At 35.7% G+C, this 26,347-nt stretch overlaps 1 protein-coding gene across 7 annotated transcripts in view; it reads right to left on the bottom strand.

Moving 5' to 3' along the window:
• The window catches only part of TCERG1 (transcription elongation regulator 1), a 64,258-nt gene that overhangs the window by 1,455 nt on the left and 36,456 nt on the right, over positions 1-26,347 (bottom strand). For all 7 annotated transcript variants that reach the window (XR_003137045.3, XM_025448112.3, XM_049102414.1 and 4 more), the window contains 9 exons: positions 25,386-25,521; positions 24,478-24,567; positions 15,052-15,170; positions 10,214-10,364; positions 6,025-6,189; positions 5,330-5,512; positions 3,024-3,203; positions 2,269-2,352; positions 806-906 (listed from right to left, as the gene is read on the bottom strand). Coding sequence is in view for 6 of the 7 variants with exons in the window: in XM_025448112.3 (XP_025303897.1) it covers positions 806-906; positions 2,269-2,352; positions 3,024-3,203; positions 5,330-5,512; positions 6,025-6,189; positions 10,214-10,364; positions 15,052-15,170; positions 24,478-24,567; positions 25,386-25,521 (1,209 nt within the window). In the remaining variant the exon portion in view is untranslated. The remainder of the gene's footprint in view (positions 1-805; positions 907-2,268; positions 2,353-3,023; positions 3,204-5,329; positions 5,513-6,024; positions 6,190-10,213; positions 10,365-15,051; positions 15,171-24,477; positions 24,568-25,385; positions 25,522-26,347) is intronic.

Here is a 26,347-nt window from a genome sequence, read left to right as displayed (position 1 = left end):
AAAGAAGTCTTACTTCACATCTAATTTAAAAGCCCAAGCTGATGCAAAACATTAAGGATCCTGACCAAAAAATCCAATGACAAAATACCTAAAAACCACACCCTCAGCACTATCTATCCTCCCGTGCACATACCCTTCATTAAGATGTTTCCAATTTTTCCCTTAAAGGAAGAAAAACTAGAGCATGAAACAAAACTGTTTCCTGCACACTGACCGCTAAGCAATGTAAACTCATTTTCCTGATGGTCAACTGTTGGGAATGTGGAACTATTGGGCATGTTACGGAGAAATCTTGTTTCAAAACTCTGATTTTATCATTTAGAATTTTTAAAGTATCCAGCAAATTGCTATCGTCTGAAAAAAAAAAAAAGTAATAGTTTCTGCTGAGCTTAAATAAGATGATTTCAAGCTTTCAAACTGTTCCATAACACTGAATAGTCTCCACAGGAAACAAAGATAATGAATAGTGAAGGACTTATTTTAAAAGTCTCTTCACAGACACAATTCTTAAATAGTAATGGTACTCCTAAAAAAGCAGTGAAGTAAAAACAAAAGTGTGTTTAAAAAACTGGATGGGTGGGTAACACAAAATAAGAATTGACATCTGGGCCCTTTCTTTAAAAAAAAAAAAAAAAAAGGTAAGGTAGACATGGGCTGTATTTGGCCTTTGATAAAAGTTTGCTTCTTCTTATTCCTAAAAATTAATTATGTCAACATGTGTGTGAATGCAAAGAATGCTTTGGCCATCAGAGTAAGGACTAGTAAAGACAATGACTGCTGATATGAAACATTTCATTACACACACCTATAGGTTATAAATTTGGTCTCTTTCAAAAGCGTCCTGAAGTCAGCTTTGGCTGTGATGTATTTGTCTCTGATGTATTCTTCAAACTCTCTTTGTTTTTTCTGCAAAAAGACAGTAAGATTAGAAAAAAAAGTCACTAATTCCAAAATCAGAATCAATTATTTATTAAACCAGTTAAGTCACATCATAAATAATTCAAAAGAAAAAGCCACTGAGGTGCATTTTTGTTCATGTAACATTCACTGAAATGCAAAATGCACAATGTACAATTTTTAAGGCCAAAAGAAACCAGGAGGGAATCCCTGGGTGGCTCAGCGGTTTAGGGCTTGCCTTTGGCCCGGGGCACAATCCTGGAGTCCCAGGATCAAGTCCCACATCCGGCTCCCGGCATGGAGCCTGCTTCTCCTTCTGCCTGTGTCTCTGCCTCTCTCTCTCTCATAAATAAATAAATAAATCTTTCAAAAAAACAAAAACAAAAAAACCAGGAACAAGGTCCCATACACTGTATGAGCAGTAGCTAAACTCGAGGGCTTGCTAGGGATGACACTATGCTGAGGGTCTGAGGAGGCTATTGTTCCTAACAACCTCAAGCAGTAGACACTCTTAAAAATAAAGAGATTAAGGGGTGGGGTAAACTCGCCATTCCATAGATTGTATTTATATCACCTAGCACCAAAAGCATTTAGCTTTTCTAGTAAGGGAACAGGAAGTGATGAGGATAAGCTCTTTGGGCAAAAAAAATAAAGTAAAAAAAGACTGTCAATTCCAAACAATCAGAAAAGTTAGAAACTGAGACTGGATCGATCAGCTGTTCGTCTACCACTCCCTCCCAGCCATGAGTATGCTGTGGCCCACACATCTAAAACCCAACTTATTAAAAAAGCAAGAGGGGAAAGAATATTACATCTATGGGGCTATGCACCCTAGACCTGGAGAAATCAACCAGGAAAGGGCAATGATGGAGACAGAGAATAAATGAAAAGCCAAGGATAAACTAAGACTGTGGTCAACTATGCTGCCCTCGCCATCAGTCACTATTTCAGAACCCAGCTTGAGTTTGTTTTCCATACAGGAGGCAGAGTGTACCAGAAGGGAGCTCTACTTCTACACACTTCACGGGGCTCTGACCACCTGGTCCCAACTGTCAGAGAGAATGTATTTACCTAGTCGGACCCAACTATACAATAAAAAAAACCCCACAGCTTCATTAAAGTTCTAACATCCCCAAACAGAGGCTTGACTCCAAGGATTAAATTTTTTAAGTTTCTACTGTGCTTTCTTGTTAATGTATCATGCAAGATACAAAATATGAATTTAAAATTCAGATTTCTTTCTCAAACAGTTACAAATTATTCACCTAACACCATCAATTCCATTTTGGTCAAGAAACTAGTGGTACTGTTAAGCACCCAATTAATATTTACAAACTGACAGTAAGTAAATCTCAGACAAAATCCTCTTACCCTGTCGCTGGAGGAGAACTTAATGCACCGAGGATCTTCCTTAATGATTTTTTTTACTTCTTTCCATGTGGATGTTAAGGTAATCTTTGAAAGGCAAGTGAATAAAAAAACGTAAATATGACTCACTTTTATTGAGGGTCAAAGGGGAGCATACCTGGTACACGACATCACACACTGACCTGCCACCTCCTGTATTGCCCAAACTTAACTGGACTAATTAAAGGACAGGGAAGCAGCTTTAATGAAATTTCTTTCTGGCTTGCCACAAGAGTTATTTTCATGGCCATACTTCAATGAGCCTAAGACTATCACCTAGCAAGCCTTGCAAACTCCATAGATCACACCATAACTTCTAAAGAAACCATCATCAAAAAGAGATCAGAGAATCAGGAGAAAACCTGAACAGAGGGTACGTAGAAGGGGGCCACTGTACCACACTGAAGATGAAGCAAAAGATGGAATCTATTAAGCCTATCATCGGAAGGGACCAATGATCATACAGCTAGGGACATGAATTACCAAAGGAGCAAATACGAATGTGAAAACTGCAGAAGGAAGTAATTTCTATATAGTAAGACTGCCATTAACATTTTACTTAAAAAAAGGAAAAATAAAATCAAAGAAAGGGTCATAAAACCCATGAATTCCAGTAATGGACCTAAACACCATGACACCAATAATCACATCGATGTTTTACTTTTGGAATTATTCATGAAGGCCCATCTAGATTTAAACAGGGAAAATAAGGAACTTACTGCAGAAGTTTCATCCAGAAGTTGCCTAAAGTGCTCCCTCTTCTTTTTGGTAAGTGCTTCAATGTGTTCATTAAAAAGCTTCTCCTTCTCCTCTCTTTCCAACAAAGATCCAGATTCCCAACGGTGATCTTTCCGCAGAGTCCTCCGAGTATCAGACCATGACACATCTGAAGAACGTACCTAAAAACATACCAAGAAATTCTATCACCATAGACTTCTCATATTTCAACAATAAAAGACTTACTTACTTAGGTTTAAAATGATACATTTAATAATGAAAGGAGCTACTGGTGATTCCACCTTAGTTAAGCAGTCACTGAAAATCTACTTCTTTAAAGCCAAAAAGCCCACCTCTCAGAGCTCACCTAAAGCTATCAAGTATGGATTGACAGGTGGAGACGGATGAAGGGAAGAGCTTCTAACTTAACATCTTGCCAACTTTCAGTAGGAGAAATGGTACAAATAAAACAGGAAATATCTTACTGAAGTACTAAAGAGGTCACAGGAGAAAAAAAACACTCAACAAATCTTGAGCTCAAATGTACACTTATCAATTTCCAGCATAAGCAAGAATTAACATGGCTAATAAGAAAAGGTATGACGGATCAGGCTGGCTCAATAACCAGCAGAAAGGTATCCTTCATGGCTGCAAATGGCATCACAAGTTATTGCTAGTCACACAGCAGCCAATGCTAAGGAATATGAGAGGTTGAAAAGACACGTAAGAAAAAAAAATGCAAAAAAAAAAAAAAAGCAAAAGTATTTATCTAACCAACATTTATCAAGCACTGAAAAACGTGTCAGCTAAACATGAAGCTTGATATTGTAAAAACAAATAAGACACTATGCCTTCCGTCAAACAACTCACTTTTTTAAGAAAAGAGGCATATACGCAAATAACAGCAACAGCACGTAGTATATGCTGCAGAGATGTATCTGAACATATGGTGGCAAAGGGGAATAGGAAAAACAGATCTGCCTTAAACGAGCCAAGATCAACCTCACAAAAGAGATACTTGAGTGTTCTCTTGAAGAATGAGTTTGCATCAGGAGGCATTCGAGGTGGAGGGATTGGCATAAGCAATGACGGATTCGTTAATGTAAGTATGATTCATTAGAGGTAGTTCAGAAAGGCTGGAGCTTAGAGGGCAAGAGAGGAAACCAGAGGATAACATAATATGAAGGTGGGTGAGTCAAGGAATGAACAGCCTATATATTACGCTAGGAAGACGAAATTTTAAATGTAGGTGACCACTAGAAGCCAGGAGAACATTCTCTCTGCAAGCCACAGGAAGAGTGCAAAATAGTATTTGGTTTTTATGAAGATTTCTGTGACTGCAATAAAGAGGATGAATTTGGGGAAAGTAAAAGCAGGGAGAACAATCAGGAAATGACTGTAACTGTCCAGAGAAATGAAAGAGGAAACTGAAAACAGATCAGCAGAATCAAGAAAAGAAATCAGAAGAGACAGTAGTAAAGAGCCCTTACAAAAGAAGAGAGGAGAAACAGCAGGAGAGACGGTGACATGGAGAGAGGACAAAACAAGCAGAACAGCAGAGCAGCCTTCGGCATTCACTGTCTGGAGAAAACCCTACACACATCAACAACCCTGGGTGATGCAGAAGGGTTTGTCAAAACAATTCCAGGGTATCTCCTGGGGTCAGTATACTTCCAGTCCTAGATCTTATACCATCTACATGTATAATAATTCATCACCACAGTAATGACCCTAAATCATCAAGAAAAAGGTTTAATTAATTACATTCAACACTTGTTTATTAGTACGGCGTTCAGCATGTGATAATTTAATTATTTAATTTATATTCAGCATGTGATAATTTAATTTCTATCAAGATTTAAAAAATTGTCTTTGAGGGACATAAGATAATTATGGGTGACTCAGTGGCTGAGCATCTGCCTTCAGCTCAGGGCGTAATCCCCAGGATCGAGTTCCACATCAGGGTCCCTGCATGAGCCTGCTTCTCCCTCTGCCTAGGTCTCTGCCTCTCTCTCTCTCTCATGAATAAATAAAATCTTTAAAAAAATTATCTTTGAGGCTAAAGGATTGTAAATTTTTATATACACAAAATATCTAACCTCTGAAAGTGTTAAATAACTAGGGTTTTCCTATTCTAATGGTGCTAATACCAAGAACTGCATTTGAAAACACTGTAATTTATAAAACAACTTAACAAATTATATCTCTGAGAGTCAATTTAAAGAGTATGAAAATTTTCACTAAACAAGGTAATAGATCTCTAATATCCAATACTTTGGGGGGGAGGGGAGGCAAGAATAATATATACCATGTCAGACAAAAGAGCCTTGAAATTCTGGATAGCTTCTTCTCGTTTGTGTTGCTCTCTCTCTCGATCTATTTCTTTTGTTTGTTCTGAACGAGCCTTCTGAACCTCTCTCTCTCGTTCTCGAAGGCTTGCCTCAATGCGGGCTTGCCTTTCAAGCTCCTTTTCTTTTTCAGAGTCTAAATTCTGTAAAAGTAAAATTATATTATCAAAATATGTTTCCACAGAATAACTAGTTTACCAAACAGAAAATTTCAACCCTGGTTTTTATCAAGAATATACCTGAACGCTATACCACCTCATTTCCACACCAACTACTAGAGATCCTTATATTAAGAATACCAACAAGAAAAATTCCAAATCCCAGGGGACCTGGGTGGCTGTGGGTTAAGCATCTGCCTTCAGCTCAGGTCCTGATCCCGGGGTCCTGGGATGGGAGCCCCACGTTGGTTTCCCTGCTCAGCAGGGGGGGTCTGCTTGTCCCTCTGCCTCTGCCCATACTCCCCAACCCTTCTGCTCCTATTCTCCTTCTTGCCCTTGGTCTCAAATAATAAAGTCTTAAAAATAATTTTTTTTAAAAAAGACAAATTCCAAATCCCAAGAGGAGTGAATACCTTTATAATGCAATTAAGAATTTTATTGTTCAAAAAAATTTTTGATTATTCCATGTTTACAGTACAAGTAAAAACAATGGTTACCTTGGCTATTTTTTCAATGTACTGTTTGAAAAGGTCTTCTCTCATTGATGAACTATCCACTGCTTTGTAACGTGGATCACTTTCTACTTTGTCTTTTACTTTGCTCCATCTGGACTGACTGTCCAAGTGATGATTAGATAATAGTTCAAAGAAATCCGATTTAATCTGTATTTCAAAACATGTAGTGGGATTGAGGGGGGAGATGTACCATGAGAAATTCCTCATATGCAAATGTTTGTAAGCAGAAATAACTATTCACTTACCTTAAAGACAAGAATAGTAACTTTTTAAATGCATTTATAGCAGAATACTTTTTAGTAAAAAAGTATCAAAATTGCTCTTTTAGGAAAAATATAAAAATCAACACACATATAAGCTCTCATTTAAAATCTACCAAATTCAAAACAAATAATTTTCTCCAACGAAATTATTCAAATACAGAGAAAAAATCTTCTTAGGTTGTTTTTAACTTTTTCATTTCATAACTGCCATTTTTTTAAAATAAAAAACAAGAATTCACATTCATTTTTAGGTAAGATTCAGGCTTATGAACTGACAGTAAACTATACTGTAACATCAAGACAGGAAGAATGACCTATTTCTTGTTACTACAGGGGAATTTGGAAAAAGCTGAGCACAAATAAGTCTCATTCATTCAGAGCTTGAAACTAATTGTCAAATGTTTAAAAACAGGTAAAGAGCAGGGTAAATTTTTGTATTTTAGTTTAAAAAAGCAATCTTCGCACTCTTACATATAAAATTACAGAATTTCTATGGTTATAATCAGTAATTATGCAAACTATATTCAGATTTTTTGTACTTTTTAGTCATTAATCATATGCTTTTACCATTATATAACTCAAAAGTATTAATGAATTAACATTCTTAACCCATCAATTACCAAGTCAGTAACATTATACCAAGAGTAAAAATGGTATTAATCCTTTAGCGTTAGCATATACAATACTTAAAACCCCACTCCCAAACTGTAATTCTCATTTTCTTTAGGGAAGAAAGGGACAAGGTAGGCATTTATTTTTTATGCACCTTTGAGGACCTGTTTTAAAATTTAATCTTAAATTATCTTATACTCCCTACCAGGGGAGACACACGAGGTAACAATTTAATAGAGGATTCCGATCATCTCAAGAACCTCGCCTCCCCATAAGAGTTAAACATGCTGGCTTCCTACCTGACGGAGGGAATGAGAAATTAGGAATGGAATCATTCCTTTTTCCTATTCAAACCTTCACTTCCTCTATGAGAGGATTAAAAGGGAGGACGGTGTTCTTTCTGGAAAATACCTTGAAAGTTGTAAGAAAAAGTTTCCCTATCAGAGAATTTTTTAAAAGACAAGAGCTAACACCAGCTGTGGATTTCTTTACTACTAAACTTGGCTCTTGCCTTTGTGTGCAATAGTAAGAAATACTCATAAAGCCAGTATTTCCAGACAATGAAAAAAGAAACTACTTGATATAGTGATGTAACACTTTTCCTGTTCATCTTGTCTGCTTTGTATCTGACATGATGAACACCCAATTCCTAGATGCATATAACTACAAAGCAAAGTTGACAAAATTCATGTTAAATAAAGCATGCAAGCTGTATCAAATAGGAATCCTTCCAAGCCGTAGGAATTTATATTGACTTAAAGACAATTTTCACATATTAGACACAAAACCTATAAAGGATTAACACATAGGTTTTAAAAATGTGTGATATATAAACAAAGTGAACTTTAAATAAAGTTAATCTTCCTTCCACTGTGGATACTATCATGACAGGCTTATTATGTGGTTTACCAAAACTGCTACCTATATGGGAATTATTTAACAATTGTAAATGTAATTTAAAAAAAACAAAAAGTAAATACCACTAGCAGCAATCTGAGGCCCTATATTCCCTATTTTCTTCTCTCTCCAAATGGAAATACCTTACCATCTATGTTGTTCAGTTTAATAAGGAAATGTAGTCTCCATAGCCTGTAACTGTAACAAAAATGCTTAACTTGTTCAAGATGAAATTTAAGGGAGGGTCGAGAGAAAAATGCCAACTTCATGAGGATTAACTCTATTTATATGCAACTTCAAATGTGTTATTCCAAAAAGCATATTATTTGAACTGTAATTTTATAAAATTTGGTTATAATAACTAAAAATTATAATAAACACTTAAAAGCAGATATTTTGGCAAACTAAACAGTTTAGTAAAAATAAGCATTTTAAAAAAAATGCTTAGTTTTAGGGGCATTTTTTATAAAATGGAAAATTATCAGTAAAAGCTATATGAAACATGTCTTCTGAAAGAAAAAAAAAGGCGACTTCATCAAAAGTCAATGTCCTTCATAGGTTTTTGACTCAGCAAATAATTACCTTTAAACCTTTACTATTCAGCTATTAATTGCATTATCTCAATGCTACAAGAAACAGCTAGAGAATCACAAGAATAAAGAAAAAAAATCCAATGCTACTAAGCACTAATCCTACTATTCAATTACACATAGTTAAAATGTGATTTTTAAAAACCAGTAGACAATAAACTTCCTAAAAATGAGCACAATAAAAGTCATGAAGAAAGTGGTAAAACTTCATTAACCAGCTACTTTTCAGAATGTAAATATAAAATATACTATATTTAAACCCCTGAAGATTTGTTTCCACAGTCTAGTTAGTAATTTTGCATTCTTTCAACTGACTGAGAAAGTTTCACTTTAGTAATTTCCTGCCTCTTTTTAAAAAATTTAGTAATGATACAAAACAAAACCTGCAATTTAGAGAATTTTACAATCAAAAGAAAATAAAGCTGAATATATTAGGTTTATTTAATGTCTATTTATTTCATTTCAATTAACATATTCTGGGCACAACTCTCACCATTTCATAAGGAAAAAGACTAAAAAAATGTAAAGTACCGGAACTGCGAGAGGCTAAGTCACCACACAGAGATACCAATTCTTTCCTCACTAGGGAATCCCATAATACTTTGGTATCAATGATTGACAGCTGTCAGACTGAAGTGATTGACAAGCAGCACAGTACAAAACTGTAAAGTCTATCCACTTGTTATAAAACAGAACACAAAATAGTTACTAAGAAGTGTTTAGAAAAAGAACATTAGTTACAAATGCAAACAGAAAAATTCAATTTGTATAAAAGCAATCACATAGAGTATCATTACTTGATTTTCTTTAATCAAATAGGCTATTACTAAAAGTCAAAAGTAGCAAACAATTCATTGACATGATTCTAATTCAACACTCAATTACGCACATTTCCTGAGAAGCATAATCATTGGGGGGAAAAAAGTTAATAGTGAAATAATTCTGGAAGGATCTACACTGAGGCCCAATATATTATAAAATCAAGAAATTTCAGGTATTTCTGACAAAAGTTACTTCACCCAACATTTGCTATTTACAGTGAAAGAGGCTTCTTCCTAGTAAGAGTGCTTTACTCCCCTAACAACATTTCTTAATAGAATTTGTGATGTTTTAACTTTCTGGAATAACAGGTCATTTTAAATGCCAAAAATGATTAGGCTTCAGAGTTCCTTTTTCTCCATTCACAAAGCACACAGGGACACTAAGGAGAGTGGCTATTATGTTTTGATGGTTCACGCACCACTGGTGCCATCTCCACCAGTCTGCTTCTCCAGTGGTGGGCTCCTCTCCACTAATGATAGTGCTATCAAATGACATTTGGAATTCATTAATCTTTAATAGCTGACCTTTATTTCTGATAAGCAATAATTTATATGTAAGATATGTTTACTAAAAGATTAGAAACTCACTAAAATGCTATCTTTTAGAAGGCAAAAAAGATAAAAAAGCTTTTTGAAATTTAAAGGTTACCACTTATTAAGAATCTTGAAATCTTAACAGGCACCAGTGAGTAGACAGATCTAACAGTTCTGGGTTTACTGGGCATCTCAGTATTAATAAATTGTAAATGTAAAATAAAATGTAAAGCAAATCTGTGTAGTTTAGCCAAGTTATTAAAATAAATATCATGGAAGTGAAGTGACAATTCATACATATAAACAATCGTAAAAGTTAACTTATAAAGCTAAACAGTAACTGTGGGTCCTGTAATTTATGCTCGTGAATGAGATTAGCAACACAGCCCCCCACATCAGTCCCTTTCTATTCACACTCCTGTCAATCACACCGCTGGAACTAAAACCATCTTACCTTCTCACCTCTGGTCTTCGAATCTTCTTTCTCTTTCTTCCTTGCAGCTGCCACAAATTCATTAAATAAGGCTTCTCGATCTTTCATCTTTTCGATGGCTTTGAATCTTGAATCTTTAGCATGCTTGGCTGCAAATTCACTAAAAGTAGCTCTGTAACAAAATGGCAAGTGTGCTAACTTTGGTAGAGCTATTTCTGCTTGTAGAAAGGTATAGCAGAAGACCATTTTGCCAGCAAGAGTATGTGCCAAAGAATCATGGAGTCCCTTATCTACCTAAATAGTGAACAATGAGCTACAGAAAGGAGTAAAAGATGGCTAAAGGGTGAAAATGTGGTTAGCAATTTGCAAGCTATCAGCATGATACTGGGGGATAACACATCAAAGAGCCAAAAAAATGTATGTGCTTCCAGAGACTTAAGAAGGCTGAATCTTGCTTCCAGCCATGGAGGAGTAACTTTATTGAATTAGCTCTTCTTCCAGAAACAATCATAAGACAAGACAAAATTTATGAAGCAACTGATTTTAAAACAGTGGACAACAGGTAAGAGTTCTAAGACTAAGGAGTGTCCCAACTGCCCTTTGCCATGGGACAATTTCCCAAGAAGTTATACTCCAAGGATATAGTGGTCTCAATAGCCATAAGCAGTAAGGATCAGAGTCTGGGTGCTAAAATAGCAGAGGAAGAAGCTATTGGAAGAGATTACCCCATAATTATACCACAAAACAATTCCCCATGAGTAAGTAGACCACCAAGGCTGAACTGTCCCAAAGCAGGCAAAGACTACATAGAAACTGAGAAGTACAGAAAAAGAACAACATTAGAACAATAAAGTCCACAAAAGGTGCACCAGGGAGACAGAGCTGGACCACTGAAAAACCTTTCACCTTCCAAGATATGCACTGACAAAACCTTAAATCAAAGCTAAATTAAGGTCAGCCTGTAATAAAATGAACTGCCTGTGAAGAAAATAGCCAGAATTTCCAACATTCAATAAGAAAACATTCAACATACAAAGAATGCATAATCTACACCAAAAAATTCTTTAAATCCACAGAAACTAACCCCCAAACGCCCAGATGTTGTTCTAGGCAGAGATAAATGTTTTATAATCTAATATATTATAATCTATTATAATTATACTGAAAGGATTAAAGAAAAATGGGTTCAAAGAACTAAAAACAAAGTCTTAATGAATGAAAAAAAGTTTCAGGGGAACCCTGGGTGGCGCAGCAGTTTGGCGCCTGCCTTTGGCCCAGCGCGCGATCCTGGAGACCGGGGATCGAATCCCACATCGGGCTCCCGGTGCATGGAGCCTGCTTCTCCCTCTGCCTATGTCTCTGCCTCTCTCTCTCTCTCTCTCTCTCTGTGATTATCATAAATAAATATTAAAAAAATTTTTAGGGGATCCCTGGGTGGCGCAGCGGTTTGGCGCCTGCCTTTGGCCCAGGGCACGATCCTGGAAACCCGGGATCGAATCCCACATCGGGCTCCCGGTGCATGGAGCCTGCTTCTCCCTCTGCCTGTGTCTCTGCCTCTCTCTCTCTCTCTGTGACTATCATAAATAAATAAATTAAAAAAAAAAAAAAAAATTTTTAAAAAAAGTTTCAGATATTGAAAACAGAAAAAAAAAGAACCTAAAGTTAACCGAAAGGAAAAATTCACTGAATGGGCTTAACAAAAGAGCAGACAGTGAATAAAGAGGCAGTGACTCCAAGTTAGATCAGTACCAGTTACCTAACCAAAAGAATACGCAGGAAAAAAATTGGGGGGGCGGAGATAGTCTCAGGAACATGTGAGAAAATACCAAACACTTTAAATAGGTGTAATTAGACTTCTAAAAGGGAAAAAAATGAATCAGAGCAGAAAAAATGCTCATCAAAACTTTCCCTGGTTTGGATGAAAACATCAACATGCAGAGATCCAAAAAGCACAATTAAGGTATGTTTAGTGAAAGATTAGTAATAATATAGCAGGCTATATAAAAAGATGAGGCCTATGAGGGCTAATGAGGCTCAGCATAAAAATTTTCTTCACAAATAAAAGGCTTTAAATATAGCTTTCATGTTTGGATATACTTCAATATCTGAAGTTTAATATCTGAATTCAATATCTGAAGCATAATAATAATTTGCTTTTATAATAAATACTCCCACATTTAACATCTTTTTAGAGGGGAAAAATAAATTTAACTTTCTCCTTTTAAGAACTATTTAACTATTTCAATGCAATTATAAAACACATCTTCTCTGGTGTTAAAATAAAGATTATGTTACAACTTTCACTATAAAGAAAAAACTGGTTAACTTCAAAGTTTAGAATTTAAATTAAAACAGCAACTGAAAACTAGAAGTATCATTCACAGCTAGTGTTTGCTATTTTTACACTTTGGCAACCAAATCCTGATTCTAACAATCTTTTACATGTTACAATACCTAATTTCATTAATGAAATATTGCAGTTGGTTTGAATAATGGGTATGTACCTTTAATAAAATTTTTAGATAAAAAACAGATGTCCCAGAAAGGGGATCATATGTAGTGCATCAAATGTTTTCTTTTTCTTTTTTTTTTTTTAAGATTTATTTATTTATTTATTCATGATAGCCGGGGGGGGGGGGGGGGGGGGGGTGGCAGAGACACAGGCAGAGGGAGAAACAGGCTCTATGCCGGGAGCCCAATGATCCCGGGACTCTAGGATCGCGTCCTGGGCCAAAGGCAGGTGCCAAACCGCTGAGCAACCCAGGGATCCCCAAATGTTTTCTTTTTATGGTAAATTAAGCACCTTGCATTATAATCTTAAGAGAGAAGAGCAATTACTACTATGATTAAAGAATAAACTTTTTAAAATGCAAAATCAACTTACAAAAGTGAGAATTTAATTATTTTATAGGTATTTCTATAACTTGTAATACAATAGGTAAATAATTATGATTTTTCACAGAAAAGACTAAGATGAAGTTTTAGCATTAAATTCAGATAGATTTTTATATGACTTATCTCTTAACTCCAAAAAGCACTGCTTTGGTAAGAGGAGATTTTTTTCTTCTCTCAAGGAGAGTTGAAGGTGGATAATAGAAGCAGGAGACCAGGAATTGACCCTACAAAGAATGCCTTAACCTTTCCATCAAAAATAGAAAAAAGATGTAGAAATGGGCATTAAGGTAATTCTCCCCAAGCATTCTTTTCCTTAGAATAAGCTCCAGGACTTTACAAACTCTACTAAAAAGCTTAGTGACAGTGGTTTTCTTCCATTTCAAAGTGAACTTAAGTTAATGCACACTATTTTGTCCATTTTAAGTTTTTCCTCCTCATTTTCTGCCACTCACTAAAATTGGTCCTAATCTCTAGGCTACTATTAAATATATTAATATAGCAATACAGCACAATGTTCCTGGTGCGAGACTTCCAGTTATGTACCTCATGGCTTTATTTTTTGAAGTAACCCGCAAAATACAGATCACTCCAACAATTCTATCAGCTCCAAAAGAACACTAGCAGGATACTTGACACAGCAAACTTAATCTGTCAAATCCACAAAATGGACATCTCTTCAATTTCAGTTATTGCCAGATCCATAATGCTTTTAATAAATAGATGTATTTTGCTGAATCACTTGAAAACAAGTTGCAGACATCATGAGACTTTAATCTATAAATATTTCAGCCATGTATCTCCCTCAGAGTAAATCCTTTTCCCTCCACAACCACAGTACCCAAAAATATTATGAATTCTTTAATATCATGTAATAATAAACTATGCTCAAATTTCCTCAACTGCCTCCCAAAATGTCTTTAATAACCCACTCCCAAGTATCTGACCCAAGAACTCACTCTTCTGATTAACCAAACATTAAGACCTAAGAACCCTTAGAGAGCCTAAAACTCGATTACGTCCTTACAAATATTGCATTCTTCAGAAACACAAATACTCTGTTAACTTTGTCTGAAATGTGTATTAATGTCATAGGTTTCTCTTCATCTTTTAAATATAAAATCGTAATACCAAATACACTTTCTCAAACTGCATCACTTTCTCTATCTCCAATGACAAAAGTAACTGTTTAAACAAAATGGATTTTTACAAAAAGTACCACTTAACCAGATGCTCCATAATTCTACCCTACAGTTTTGTTGGAGATTCTCCATGTTACAAATTGTTCATAGCAGTCTAACACCACTGCCAAAACTAAGCCATAAATAAGAAAGTAATTCTCCCTTGCCTAGACTATTCAATGTTAACAATGGAATCTAACTGAAACCCCAGATTCATGTGGGCAAGTTACCTAATTTAGTCTTACTTTCCTTACCTGAAAAGTAAGTATGAGATGTACATATACTTTTAAATGCACATATAATATCCACTAAATGATGCCATTATTGTGTTACGATGTTAGCCACGTAAGTTTAAAATGTCTTATCTTCTTCAGCCCATTATACACTATACAGATTCAATACCCATTAACAATCAACTGAAAATGTCAGACAAAAGCAGAGGTCCTTTACCACTTCAATTCACTCAAAATAATGTTCCTATTCTACAATCTATTATGTGTCAGACTTTAAAAAGCAGATTTTTCTTTTTTAAATCATTTGCCAGTTTCTAGAGAAGGAAATTTACTCCCATAGGGAAGCTTTTAAAACAAAGGTAGCCTTCTCAAAAACCAATGCCTCTCAAAGGGCACAAGAGATTCCTCTAAAGGAAATATATTAAGAATCAAGATTGGAAATACAGCAACCAATAATCAAATAATCCAATTATCTAAAAGATACACATTTTCTTAACTGAACTTAGGAGAAAGCACATAGATATTTTGAAATGTTAAGTAATGAATCATATACCTTGGATTAAATTTTGCTTCTTCCATCATTTTTTTGAAATCTTCCTTGGCTTGCATTATTTTGTTTTTCTTTTCCCTGCGTTCTTCCTCTGCCCTTGTCTTTACATACTGATCAAATACCTATCACAAAAATAAACCAATTTGACAAGTTAGTCTTTCATATAAATCATTTAATTACCAAACTATGGAATCTATAATACTAAATAAATATCTGTCCGAACTATAATAGATAAATGCGCCAACTACACATATTTCATTTATGTATAAGTTATCTGTAGCAAGTCTCACAAACCCTCTGTTTAGATTTCTAGAAGAAACTTAAAAGCATCTTTAATTTTCATTTTCCCTAATTTCAAATTGAATACATTTTCCCTGATTTCAAATTGAATTTCAGGCAATATAAAATATGTGAAAGAAATTAGAATCCTTCCAAATCTCTTCTAGGAAAAAACCTGGAACAGATAGTTTAAATTTATTTCTGCGCTTCTCTTTAGGACATAATTATTTTCACCAAAATGTAATGCTTTACATATATCCTGTAATATTTTCCCCACTTAACAATGTATATAGACAAGACAATAAACTGAACATGCATGCCATGACTGTTTCCTGTTTTCTTCAAATGCCAATAAAATGCCAATAGAACATTTTAAGTTACAAACCATCAAGAACAGGCCAATGGGAAAAAGAGAAAAAGCAACTCTTAAAGGTAAAAAGAACATGTATAAGTAGGAAAGGACTTGGCAGATGTGAGAAAGTGGACCTGAGTAACTCAGCAATCAAGAAAACAAAGATACCAATCTTCTTTTTTTTTTATTTTAATTAGAGAATCCTCAAAAAGCTCCACAAGTGACAGCACCAGATATCCAGAGAAGTGAGGGTAAAGACAGACTGATCTTAATCAGTCAATCAGTAGATCTCCCTTGCCAACTTCACCTACTGGAGGGCACTGCCACAGTAGGTGGCAAGTAAGTGATTATTCTCTAGAACAAGGGTTGGCAATTCACAATCTGCTGGCCAAATCTGACCTGCTGCCTATTTTTGCACAGCCCAAAAAAGTTTTAACATTTTTAAATGGTTAGGAAAAAAAATACTAGAAAATTTCATGACATTTCATGACAAATGACCATCAGATGAAATCCAAAATTCAGGATCCATAAGTAAATCTTTATTTAGTCATGTTTACATCCTTTACATCTATTTATGGGTCCTCCTGCACTGGAGCTGCAGGATTACACTATTGTGGCCCCTGAAGCTAAAATATTTCTTATCTGACTCTTTATGTTAAAGTTTTGCTGATCCTTGCTCTGAAAGGTAAAACAGTATCTGTGGCCTAGGGGGAAACATAAATTAGAAATGAGGCAGACAAGACTGAGAAAACAGCAAGTTAATCAGTTACATACCAAAGAGTAAGACAGAGTTCTCCCAAAACAAAAGCCGTAAGGACTGTGCCTCATCAGAACACTATAAAGGCTCTTTTAAAAAATCTGACCAGCCTAAAAAACTAACCTGCACCAAGAGATCCTCAACACACCGGCTAATATCACTCTACAGCAGGGTTTTTCAACCTCAACACTTAGGACACATGGGCCAGATGATGTTTAACAGCATCTTTGGCCACCAGATGCCAATAACACCCCCTCAGTCTCGACAACCTAAAATGTATCCTGGGGTAAAACTGCCCCGATTGAGAATCCATGCTTTATACTTTATACTAAGCCAAGTCATAGGACCCCATTTCAGACACTCAGAGAGCCCAAAGAGCATTTTAGTGCTTCATTCCTAATCATGAGCAGCCAGGGTCTCTGTAAAGACTATCTAAGGAAACTCTCCAACATAAAAAATAGAAACCAAAATAAAAAACAGAAACTGTGCAGGTAAATGAAATTTTTTATTTTTTATTTTATTTTTTAAAAAGATTTATTTATTTATTTATGATAGAGAGAGAGAGAGAGAGAGAGAGAGACTGAGGCAGGCAGAGACACAGGAGGAGGGAGAAGCAGGCTCCACGCCGGGAACCCAAAGTGGGACTCGATCCTGGGACTCCAGGATCGCGCCCTGGGCCAAAGGCAGGCGCCAAACTGCTGAGCCACCCAGGGATCCCCCCTCCTTTTTTAAAAGATTTATTTCTTTATTTATGATAGACATAGAGAGAGAGAGAGAGAGAGGCGCAGACACACAGGAGAAAATGAAATTTTTTAAAACAAACCCTCAACAATCTCATAAAACTAAGATATTGGAACCATAAAACAGGGAAAAGAAAACAGAAACCCTAGAAATTAAAGAATGACAGAAGAAATGAAAAATCAAATTAAAGGATTAGGCTGTAAAGATGAGAAAGTCACCCAAAATGTTTTTGTTTTTTAAAAGAGTAGTAGAAAACAAGAGAAAGAGAGTGTAAGGAAAAGCCCACAAGGGCAAAATTTCTGTCCCAGAAAGAAAAAGTAAATAGGTGGAAACAAATAAAAAAAAAAAACAATACAAGAGAATCTCCCAGAACTGAGAGATGCAAGTTCACATATTGGAAGGGCCACCAAGGGCCCTTCCAGCAAACTGGGCCCCTTCCACGAAGACACACAATCATAGTGAGATTTCAGAACTCTGTACACTAAGAGAAGATCCTAAAAGCCTACAAAAGGAAAAATAAATATATCCATAAACGAAGGAACAAGTAACAGCTTCCAAAACAACACCGAAAACCAGAAAAAGAGTAACATACTCAAAATCCTGAAAAAGACTTCCAATTTCAAATATCTTACCCAAACAATTCCAAATTAAGGGTATACAATAAAGGTATTTTCAAACATGCAAGGCCTCAGAAGTTTACTTCCCATGCATGTTCTCCCAAGAAGCTATTACAGGGAAAGAATGCATCAAAAGGGAGTAAACCAAGAAAGAAAAGACTTATGATGGAGGAAACAGATGAACCACCCCTCCCCCTCCAAAAAAAAGATTAGGGAAATCCCAGGATGGTGGTAAAGAGTGGTCATCCCCAAAGGTAACAGCTGTACATCAGGTGTTGAGGGCAACCAGTCCAGAATGAAGCAAGTCAGAAGGCTCTGGAAGAACTGTCTTCAGAAAGATACAACTGGGACAGCCCTCTAATATTTTTCCTAGCATATCTTATGGAACTATTTGACTTTTTAAATGTGTGCATGCACATCTTCAGAAAAAGTCAAACAAAAAATGTTTTCTTTTAAACACTTAATACTTCTTTCCAGGTCAGACCATATAACTCTACTAGTCTTTAATAGGTGTATGGAAATATCTACCATTATCTCATTGGTCTCCTGATAGGCATGTAGGTCATTTTCAGTACCCTCTAAATATAGCACTACAATTTGCATGCTGATGGAATTGGAAAAGAGGGCTCTTTTCAATTTCTCTCTCCTTTCTTGGTACATACTTTTTTGTTTTTGTTTTTTTTTTTTAAGATTTCTCCATTTTAGAGAGTGAGAGAGGGTACACAGGGGAGGGGGAGAGAGAGAGGAGAAGCCAACTTCCCACTGAGCCCAATTGCATGGTGCACAACTTCACACCTCGAGGTCACGACCCGAGCCACATGGGCCACCCTGGTGCCCCCTTGGAATATACTTTCTTATTTGTTAAGGTAGTAAATTACAAATAAAACCCAAGAGAATCTATGTTAACTTTCTCTTCAGAGGCTCAAGAAAACTTCACCATCCCTTCCTATGGAATAATATCCCACATCAAGGTCAGAAATCACTAGCTAAGATTAACTTCTCAAAGAAACTTGGGAGTTCTGTTGTGCTTCCAAATTTCTCCCAATTATGTGTCATGCTTCCCAATACACTTCAGCTTTATTACGTTCTCTATTTTAAGTATTTTCTTACATCATCAACTTGTGAACAAATGTTGTAATAAACACCATGAAAGTCAGCAAATTTTCAAAGACTTCCTAGTTGACTTTTACAGACATAATCAAAATCATCCATTCTAAAAGGCTATACTGTCTAAACCAAAGCAGCTTCTAGATGTTGGTAATATTCCATTTTTCTTTTTTTACACCACTTTATTGAGGTATGACTGACATACAAAAAGCTATACATATTTAATGTATACAAGTTGATTAAGTTTGAAGATATACATTTGAGAAACCATCACCACAGTCTATGCCAAAAACATATCTATCACCTCCAAAACATTCCTCAGCCCTTATTCTTATTTTGTATGGGATATTAAGAACATTTAATAAAAGATCTACTGTCTTAGCAAAATTTTGAGCATTCAATGCAGTTCTGCTTGTTACAGGCACTATTGCTGTACAGACCTTTAAGACTTAGCTGTCTTGCATAACTGTTTCCATGTCTTAATCTAGGTCATTACATAGTATGGGCAATTTTGAAACTTATGATTTTTAGACTTTTCTGTATGTTTATTTTTCTTCAAAATACAAGTTTTTGAAAAGTATGAATGTAATATTAAGAAAAAAATATATCTGATAAAGAACAAAAATTGTCATTTGTAACAACATAAATGGAGCTAAAGAGTATTACACTAAGCAAAGTCAAGTCAGAGAAAGACAGATCCCAAATAATTTTACTCATATGTGGGATTTAAGAAAACAAATCAGTAAAGAGAAGAGAGAGACAACCAAGAAATAGACTCTTAACTATAGGGAACACACTGATGGTTACCAGAGGGGAGATAAGTGGCAGGATGGGTGAAAACAGATGATGGAGATAAGGGGTCAGGGGCACTTGTTAGGATGAGGTATTGTATGAAGTGCTGAATCACCACACTGTGTACCAGAAACTAACATTACACTGTATGCTAAGTGGAATTTAAAAAATAATAATAAAATATATATATTTGGTCTTCATCCTGGTTTCTGGCCAGAGATCCTAAAACCTTTATAATTTCCTAAGTGATAAGAGCAATAGGGGCATCTACTATTGTACCTGGCTTTTGTCCTATAGTTCTGAAATAGAGAAAGGTGAAAAGAACAATGTTGTTAGTCATAACAAGGCCCTTTCAACTATACTTAAGTTAGTGTCAGTGAAGTGATTTTTGGGAATCTTCTACATAACCACAGGACGGCAGTTACCAGTGGAACCAACCATATCATTAGAGAATTGGAACTTTCAAAGGCTAGTGACTGAGTCCAATCACAAATGATCAGTGATTTATAGATCATGCCAACATCAAGCTGCCTCCATAAAAACTGTAACCAAATGGATTCAGAGAGCTACTGGCTTGGTGAACACATCTATGTGCCAAGAGAATGGTATACTGCCAACTTCACAGAGACAGAAGCTCCAGCATCCAGGACCCTTCCAGACCTCACTCACCCTATGTACATCATCTGCTGTTCAATTGTAACCTTTATCATATCTTTTATTATAAACCAGTAAATATAAATGTTTCCCAGAGTTCTGTGAGCCATGAGAGCAAATTATTAAACCTTAGGAGGGTACCATGGGAATCTCTGATTTGTAGCCAAACTGAACAAAACGGTGCAGAATCTGGGAACCTATTACTTGTTATTGGCATTTGAAGAGAAGGCAGGTCTTGTGGGACTAAGCCCTTAATCTGTAGGATCTGATTCTAACTCCATGTCGATAGTGTTAGAACTCAATTTAATGGCTGGTCAGCCAGCTATTGTCAGAGAACTAATGTGTAAAAATACCTACACAATCGATGTCCAAGTATTTAATGCGTAGAGGAATAGTTTCTCCTTCTCAACAGGTCTCTATTATTTGATTCTCACTTCAATTTAATTTGATACTGACTCAGTGAACAGTGGCCAAGACAGCCAGATAACAGTAACTATCCTGGTAATGTTATACCATATTGTAACACTATCAATCATAAAAAGCTCTCAATAACACATACTACTTAAAATGTTTATTTTGAAATAAGGTAACAATTTATTTCAAAGCATTAGCATAACTAGTCTACATCAGAGGCAAAAATCCTATATGGGAATGGTCTGATTCTGTTGAAAAATGTTATTCACTTTATTTTTTATTTTTATTTTTTTAAGATTTTATTTATTCATGAAAGATACAGAGAGAGAGAAAGGCAGAGACACAGGCAGAGGGAGAAGCAGGCTCCATGCAGGGAGCCCGATGTGGGACTCAATCCTGGGTCTCTAGGGCCGAAGGCGGTGCTAAACCACTGAGCCACCCGGACCACCCTGTTATTCACTTTAAAACTTATCAAAACAAAAAACAAATCAACAAAAATATTTCTGACTCTTTAAGTGATCTTTTATCAAAAACAAGAGGGCAGCCTGGGTGGCTCAGCAGTTTAGCGCCACCTTCAGCCCAGGGTGTGATCCTGGAGACCTGGGATCGAGTCCCACGTCGGGCTCCCTGCATGGAGCCTGCTTCTCCCTCTGCCTATGTCTCTCATGAATAAATAAAATCTTCAACAACAACAAAAAAAGAGTTGGAAGACACCTTAACGGTCAAGAAGTCCAATTAAAAAAAATTATATAAGAAAAATCTAAAGTTAAAATTTATGGTTATAATTATATAAAATACTTATTTTATAATGATGTAAAATACACATAAATCTATAGATAACTAGAAAAGGACAAAAGTGAAAGAGATGTACTTTTAGATTATAAGACAGTTTCAATTAAACTGTTAAGATTTTTTAAAATCAAAACAAACATTTCTGTAATGAAGTTACAAAGTGCAAATACGTATCCTAGTATTTAATTGGTTTCTCCTTGATTGGTTTCTCCTCTTACACAAATAATAAAACTAAGTACTGAAAAAGTACAGGGATTAATGCCAAATGTTAGCTTCTCTTTACATTTCTTACACTCTAGTTCTAAGAATTCTACTCAACCAGCATGAGAACCTTTAAAAGGTATAGTTTTTATTTAAATAGAATAATGCTTGTTATTTTTCCTCTTTCTAAGAATTTCTCTTAACAGGAGATAATACCATCAGCTTACAAAAATGCCTCCTAAATTGGGAAAGAATTTTAGTTCTCAATAGGTACTTGTAATTTAACTCAGTAAGAAACTGTTAACACTCAGTGGCATGAAGAATAAGTCACAAAAAATTTAAAATAAACCTCCAGAGATTTTAGGTTAAGCATCATTCCAAGCATTACACTGAACAAAACAAAGTTCTAGCCCTCAGAATTTATATTATATTTATATTTTTAGGAGATGACAGAAGATAATTTTAGACATTCAGAGCTATGAGTGCTATAAAAGCAAGAAGGCAAAGAGATACACTGATCAGAAAGCACTCGCACAAACACCTGAATAAAAAGATGGAGCACATGCAAACACCTGGGGGAAGAACATTCCAGACAGGAAAAACAAATACCAGATTGTGCCTAACTGGTTCAAGGCATAACAAAAGAAGGGTGGCTGGGATGAATGAATCTAGGAAAAGAACTTCAAGTAGTATGCAGTTAAGAGTTTAAGTAGAATCTCTTAAGTCATGATAATTTCAATTTTATCCTACATGAAATGGGAAGCACCGCATATTTTTTAAGCAAGGGAATAGTAACAATGCCTTCATCTGTCACTTAAACTTTATTTTTTTTTTTAAGATTTTATGTATTCATGAGAGACACACACAGAGAGAGAGAGAAAGAGAGAGAGAGGCAGAGACACAGGCAGAGGGAGAAACAGGCTCTATGCAGGGAGCCTGACATGGGACTCGATTCCAGGTCTCCAGGATCAGGCCCTGGGCTCGAGACGGCGCTAAATCGCTGAGCCACCCGGGCTGCTGTGTGGAAAAAGAACTTGACAACAGGGATGCCTGAGGGGCTCAGAGCGTGATCCCAGATTCCCGGGTTTGAATCCCACATCGGGCTCCTTGCGTGGAGCCTGCTTCTCACTCTGCCTAGGTCTCTGCTTCTCTCTCTGTCTCTCATGAATAAATAAATAATATCTTTAAAAAAAAAAAAAAAGAACTTGACAACAGAAAAAGCAAAAATGGGGGGGCTTGGGTCGCTCAGTGGTTGAGCATCTGCCTTTGGCTCAGGGCATGGTCCCAGGGTCCTGGGATTGAGTCCTGCATTAGGTTTCCTGCAGGGAGCCTGTTTCTCCCTCTGCCTATGTCTCTGCCTCTCGGTGTCTCTCATGAATAAATAAATAAAACTTTAAAAAAAGAAAAAAAAAGCAAGAATGGAAGAAGCAGAGATCAGTCAGAGGCTACAGACTTCTTCATACCAAGAAATGGTCACGGTGCTTGAAATACAGTGACAGTGGGGGAAATGCTGAATAAAAAGTTGTATTTACAAGCTTTTGGAGGTAGATTTTGCTGACAGACTTGAAATGTACAGTGGAGAGAAGTAAAGAATCAAGGCTGATTTATACTTTTTGATAGGGCCATCACCCCAGGTGAGAATGAGACCATTACACAGTTTAAAACAAATAACAACAAACACAAAAAAGCCCTACTGCGTTTGAAATGCAGATGCAAATGTATCTGGGAAGTCATGCTTTTCTATTACACCTACTAAAATACAGGTCTGGCACACTATAAATGTCCTCTCTTCATAAAAAGTTTGTGATGACACCTACATGCATAATGGCACAAGCAGTGTAGAGAATTATTCCAACCGTTAAATTATCAATATATAATAGGACAGACTACCAAATGAAATCTTGTAGCCCAAAAGCCCTATAGCAAGTGGATCAACATACTCACCGTTCTACAGAGATCAGTGTCAGGGTGGTCCAGGTAATTCAGAAGCTATTTAAGTTAGAAGTGTGCAATGCTTTAGAGGAAGAAGCAATCACTGTGAGAGGATATGTATCACTGAGTCATCATGGGAATCAATGGCAACTCAATAACCAGGCAACTCTAATTGGTGTTAACTCTAGTTCAGCAGAGACCCTCAAGTGTCCATCAATTCTTTAAGCGTATAATGAAAAGACATTTTAACAGCTGCCACTTTGATGTAGAATGTGCACATGAAACGTAAACATGCCTTTGAATATTGTCTATATACAACACACACACATTCACACACATATATTGGCACTAATAGTCATGAAGGTTATAACACCAGTATTCAGTCATGATCCCATCAGTTGGGTAGGATTGTATGTGTTTCTTTTTCCTTTCTACTCATCTCTATTTTGACATTTTTTTCTACTCTCAATTTGCCATCATTTGCCAAAGAAAAAGTAAATTAAAAAGCACATTTGAAATGAATTTTGAAAACTTCTTAAATATAACCTCAGTGTGTACAAGGCATAAAGACAAAATGCTCATGAAGCAGTAGCAACAGCCACAATAAAGGCAAAACTATCCAAATATTTCTGAGGTAGAAAAGTCCACACAGATGATCACTATGTTCTAAGGTTTAAGACTATGTTTTTAAAGTACTGTGTTAGGGGAGAGGAGGATGCTAGTTTATTCTTTATGTTGTAAAATTATGCTGCAAAGGGAGATACATTTCTTAAATGTTATTTTCCTTTTACCTGTTTTCTCTCTTTAGGATTGAGAAGTAAGTACCGAGGATCAAAAACTATCTTGTGCAACTCCTTCTCCCATGTTGAAAAAGCAGACACCTTTAAGATAAAAATGTATTGCTTCATAATTAAGTTGGCTCTAAAAACATAAAGGTCATATAATTTTCCTTGAAATCTACAGGACATCTGCTTAAAAAGGAGACATAATAAAAACCATACTGAAGTTTCCATCACTAATAAATGACAAGCAGTGGGAGGCTAGCAAGAGCAAATTTCCACACTAATTGGCTCTGAACATTTCTATATTATATAGAAATAACACACACTTAATTACTCATTAAAATAACCACTACTGTGTGACATTTTAAAAATCAGTACATCAGAAAAAGCCTTGAAGATTTGCATTTTGATTTTCCATGCTTGCTCCAATCTTTTGAACAATGTTGTGATTTTAAATTCAACAATTATACTTACTCAAATGAATCTGTGAATATAACCAAAAGGTTGAAACCCTCTCTCAATTAAACTTTATTAATAATATCAGTAAGTATCAGTTCTCCTTTAACCAAAAGCCATTGTGAAAATATTAAAGAGTCACTTATACCTTACCTATCCCACGTAGTCCGCCACTCTGTAATGTTAATACTCTGTTAATACGCATCTTATATTACTCACCAAAATGTAATGACCCAATACATATTAAATGTTATTTGTATTTAAAAGGATAGTAAAATGGCATTTAGTTAAACATGATATGATGAGCCAAGAAAAAGGCCCTTTGAGTACAGTAATTTGATAGGCTTCCCTTATCCCCCCCCCACAACATGAGCACTAACCTTAGATTTGACCTTTTAGCAAGACATATTTATATTACTTATACAAAACAGAAATATCTCCCCCAAAGATTGTTTTCTGACCCCTCTCTCTAGCAGCATGTCCTTGAACTGCTTCATTCGGGCCTCCAGAGGGACAATGGCCCTTTCTCGGGCAGCTTTAATTTCAGCTTCCATGGCAGCTTCTTTCTCTGAATCAATGTCTTTATTATCGTCTCTCCTATAAAAAAATAAAATATAAAGCATCAACTGACAATATATTAACAAGGAATCTTACTAAAATCTTTAAATCAATGGAATATTCAAGACTCACTACTGAGCAGCATATTTTTGGCAAAAAAAATTATATTGAGGGTTTCAAATGAAATCTAAGGGATAAGCAACTTTCATTATAATAATAATAATAAAGTTACAATGAGCTTCTAACGATGTTACAATGGCTATATTGTTGTGCTGTCTCTCCCTCTGATACACAGAATGAACTACCTTACTTTCGAAAACAAAAACAAAAACTAACATTGCAGTAAGACTCTATGTGTTAGAAACAAACAGCACAAAATATAATTTTAGTTCTTGAAATGATATAAGAAAAACAGTATTTTCTAAAATGTTTTACATTATAGATGCATAAAATATTTTTAATCTAATAAAAATTGGTATAAGTCTTAGTAATCTCAAATATTCATTTTGAAAATACAATGAAAATATCTGCAAACTTGGCCAAGTGGATACGTGAGATATATACCTTACCTACCTGACATCTTTTTTACTCACTTTCTGGGTGGTAAGTTGAGATTTAAGTTGAAGTACAGGTCCCAGAGAGCAACATAGGCCCAGGAGTAGTTAGATGGAATTAGAATTGTTCATCAATGACTAAACTACTTCTTTTTCCTCCAAAAATGCACCTCAGTGCTAAGGACAACCCTGTTGCTGTTGCTCTCACTCAAGGGAGATTGTAAACATGAAATGGAGTCACCTCTCAAACATCTGCACTATGAAGAAGGCCCATTCATGTGAATAATCCAAAACAGTAAGTGATTCAGTTA

This window comes from Canis lupus, chromosome 2 (genome assembly GCF_003254725.2).
Source record: "Canis lupus dingo isolate Sandy chromosome 2, ASM325472v2, whole genome shotgun sequence".
Classification (NCBI taxonomy): Eukaryota; Metazoa; Chordata; class Mammalia; order Carnivora; family Canidae; genus Canis; species Canis lupus.
Note: the sequence above shows the minus strand (reverse complement) of the source record. Positions and strands in the feature narration are given on the sequence as shown.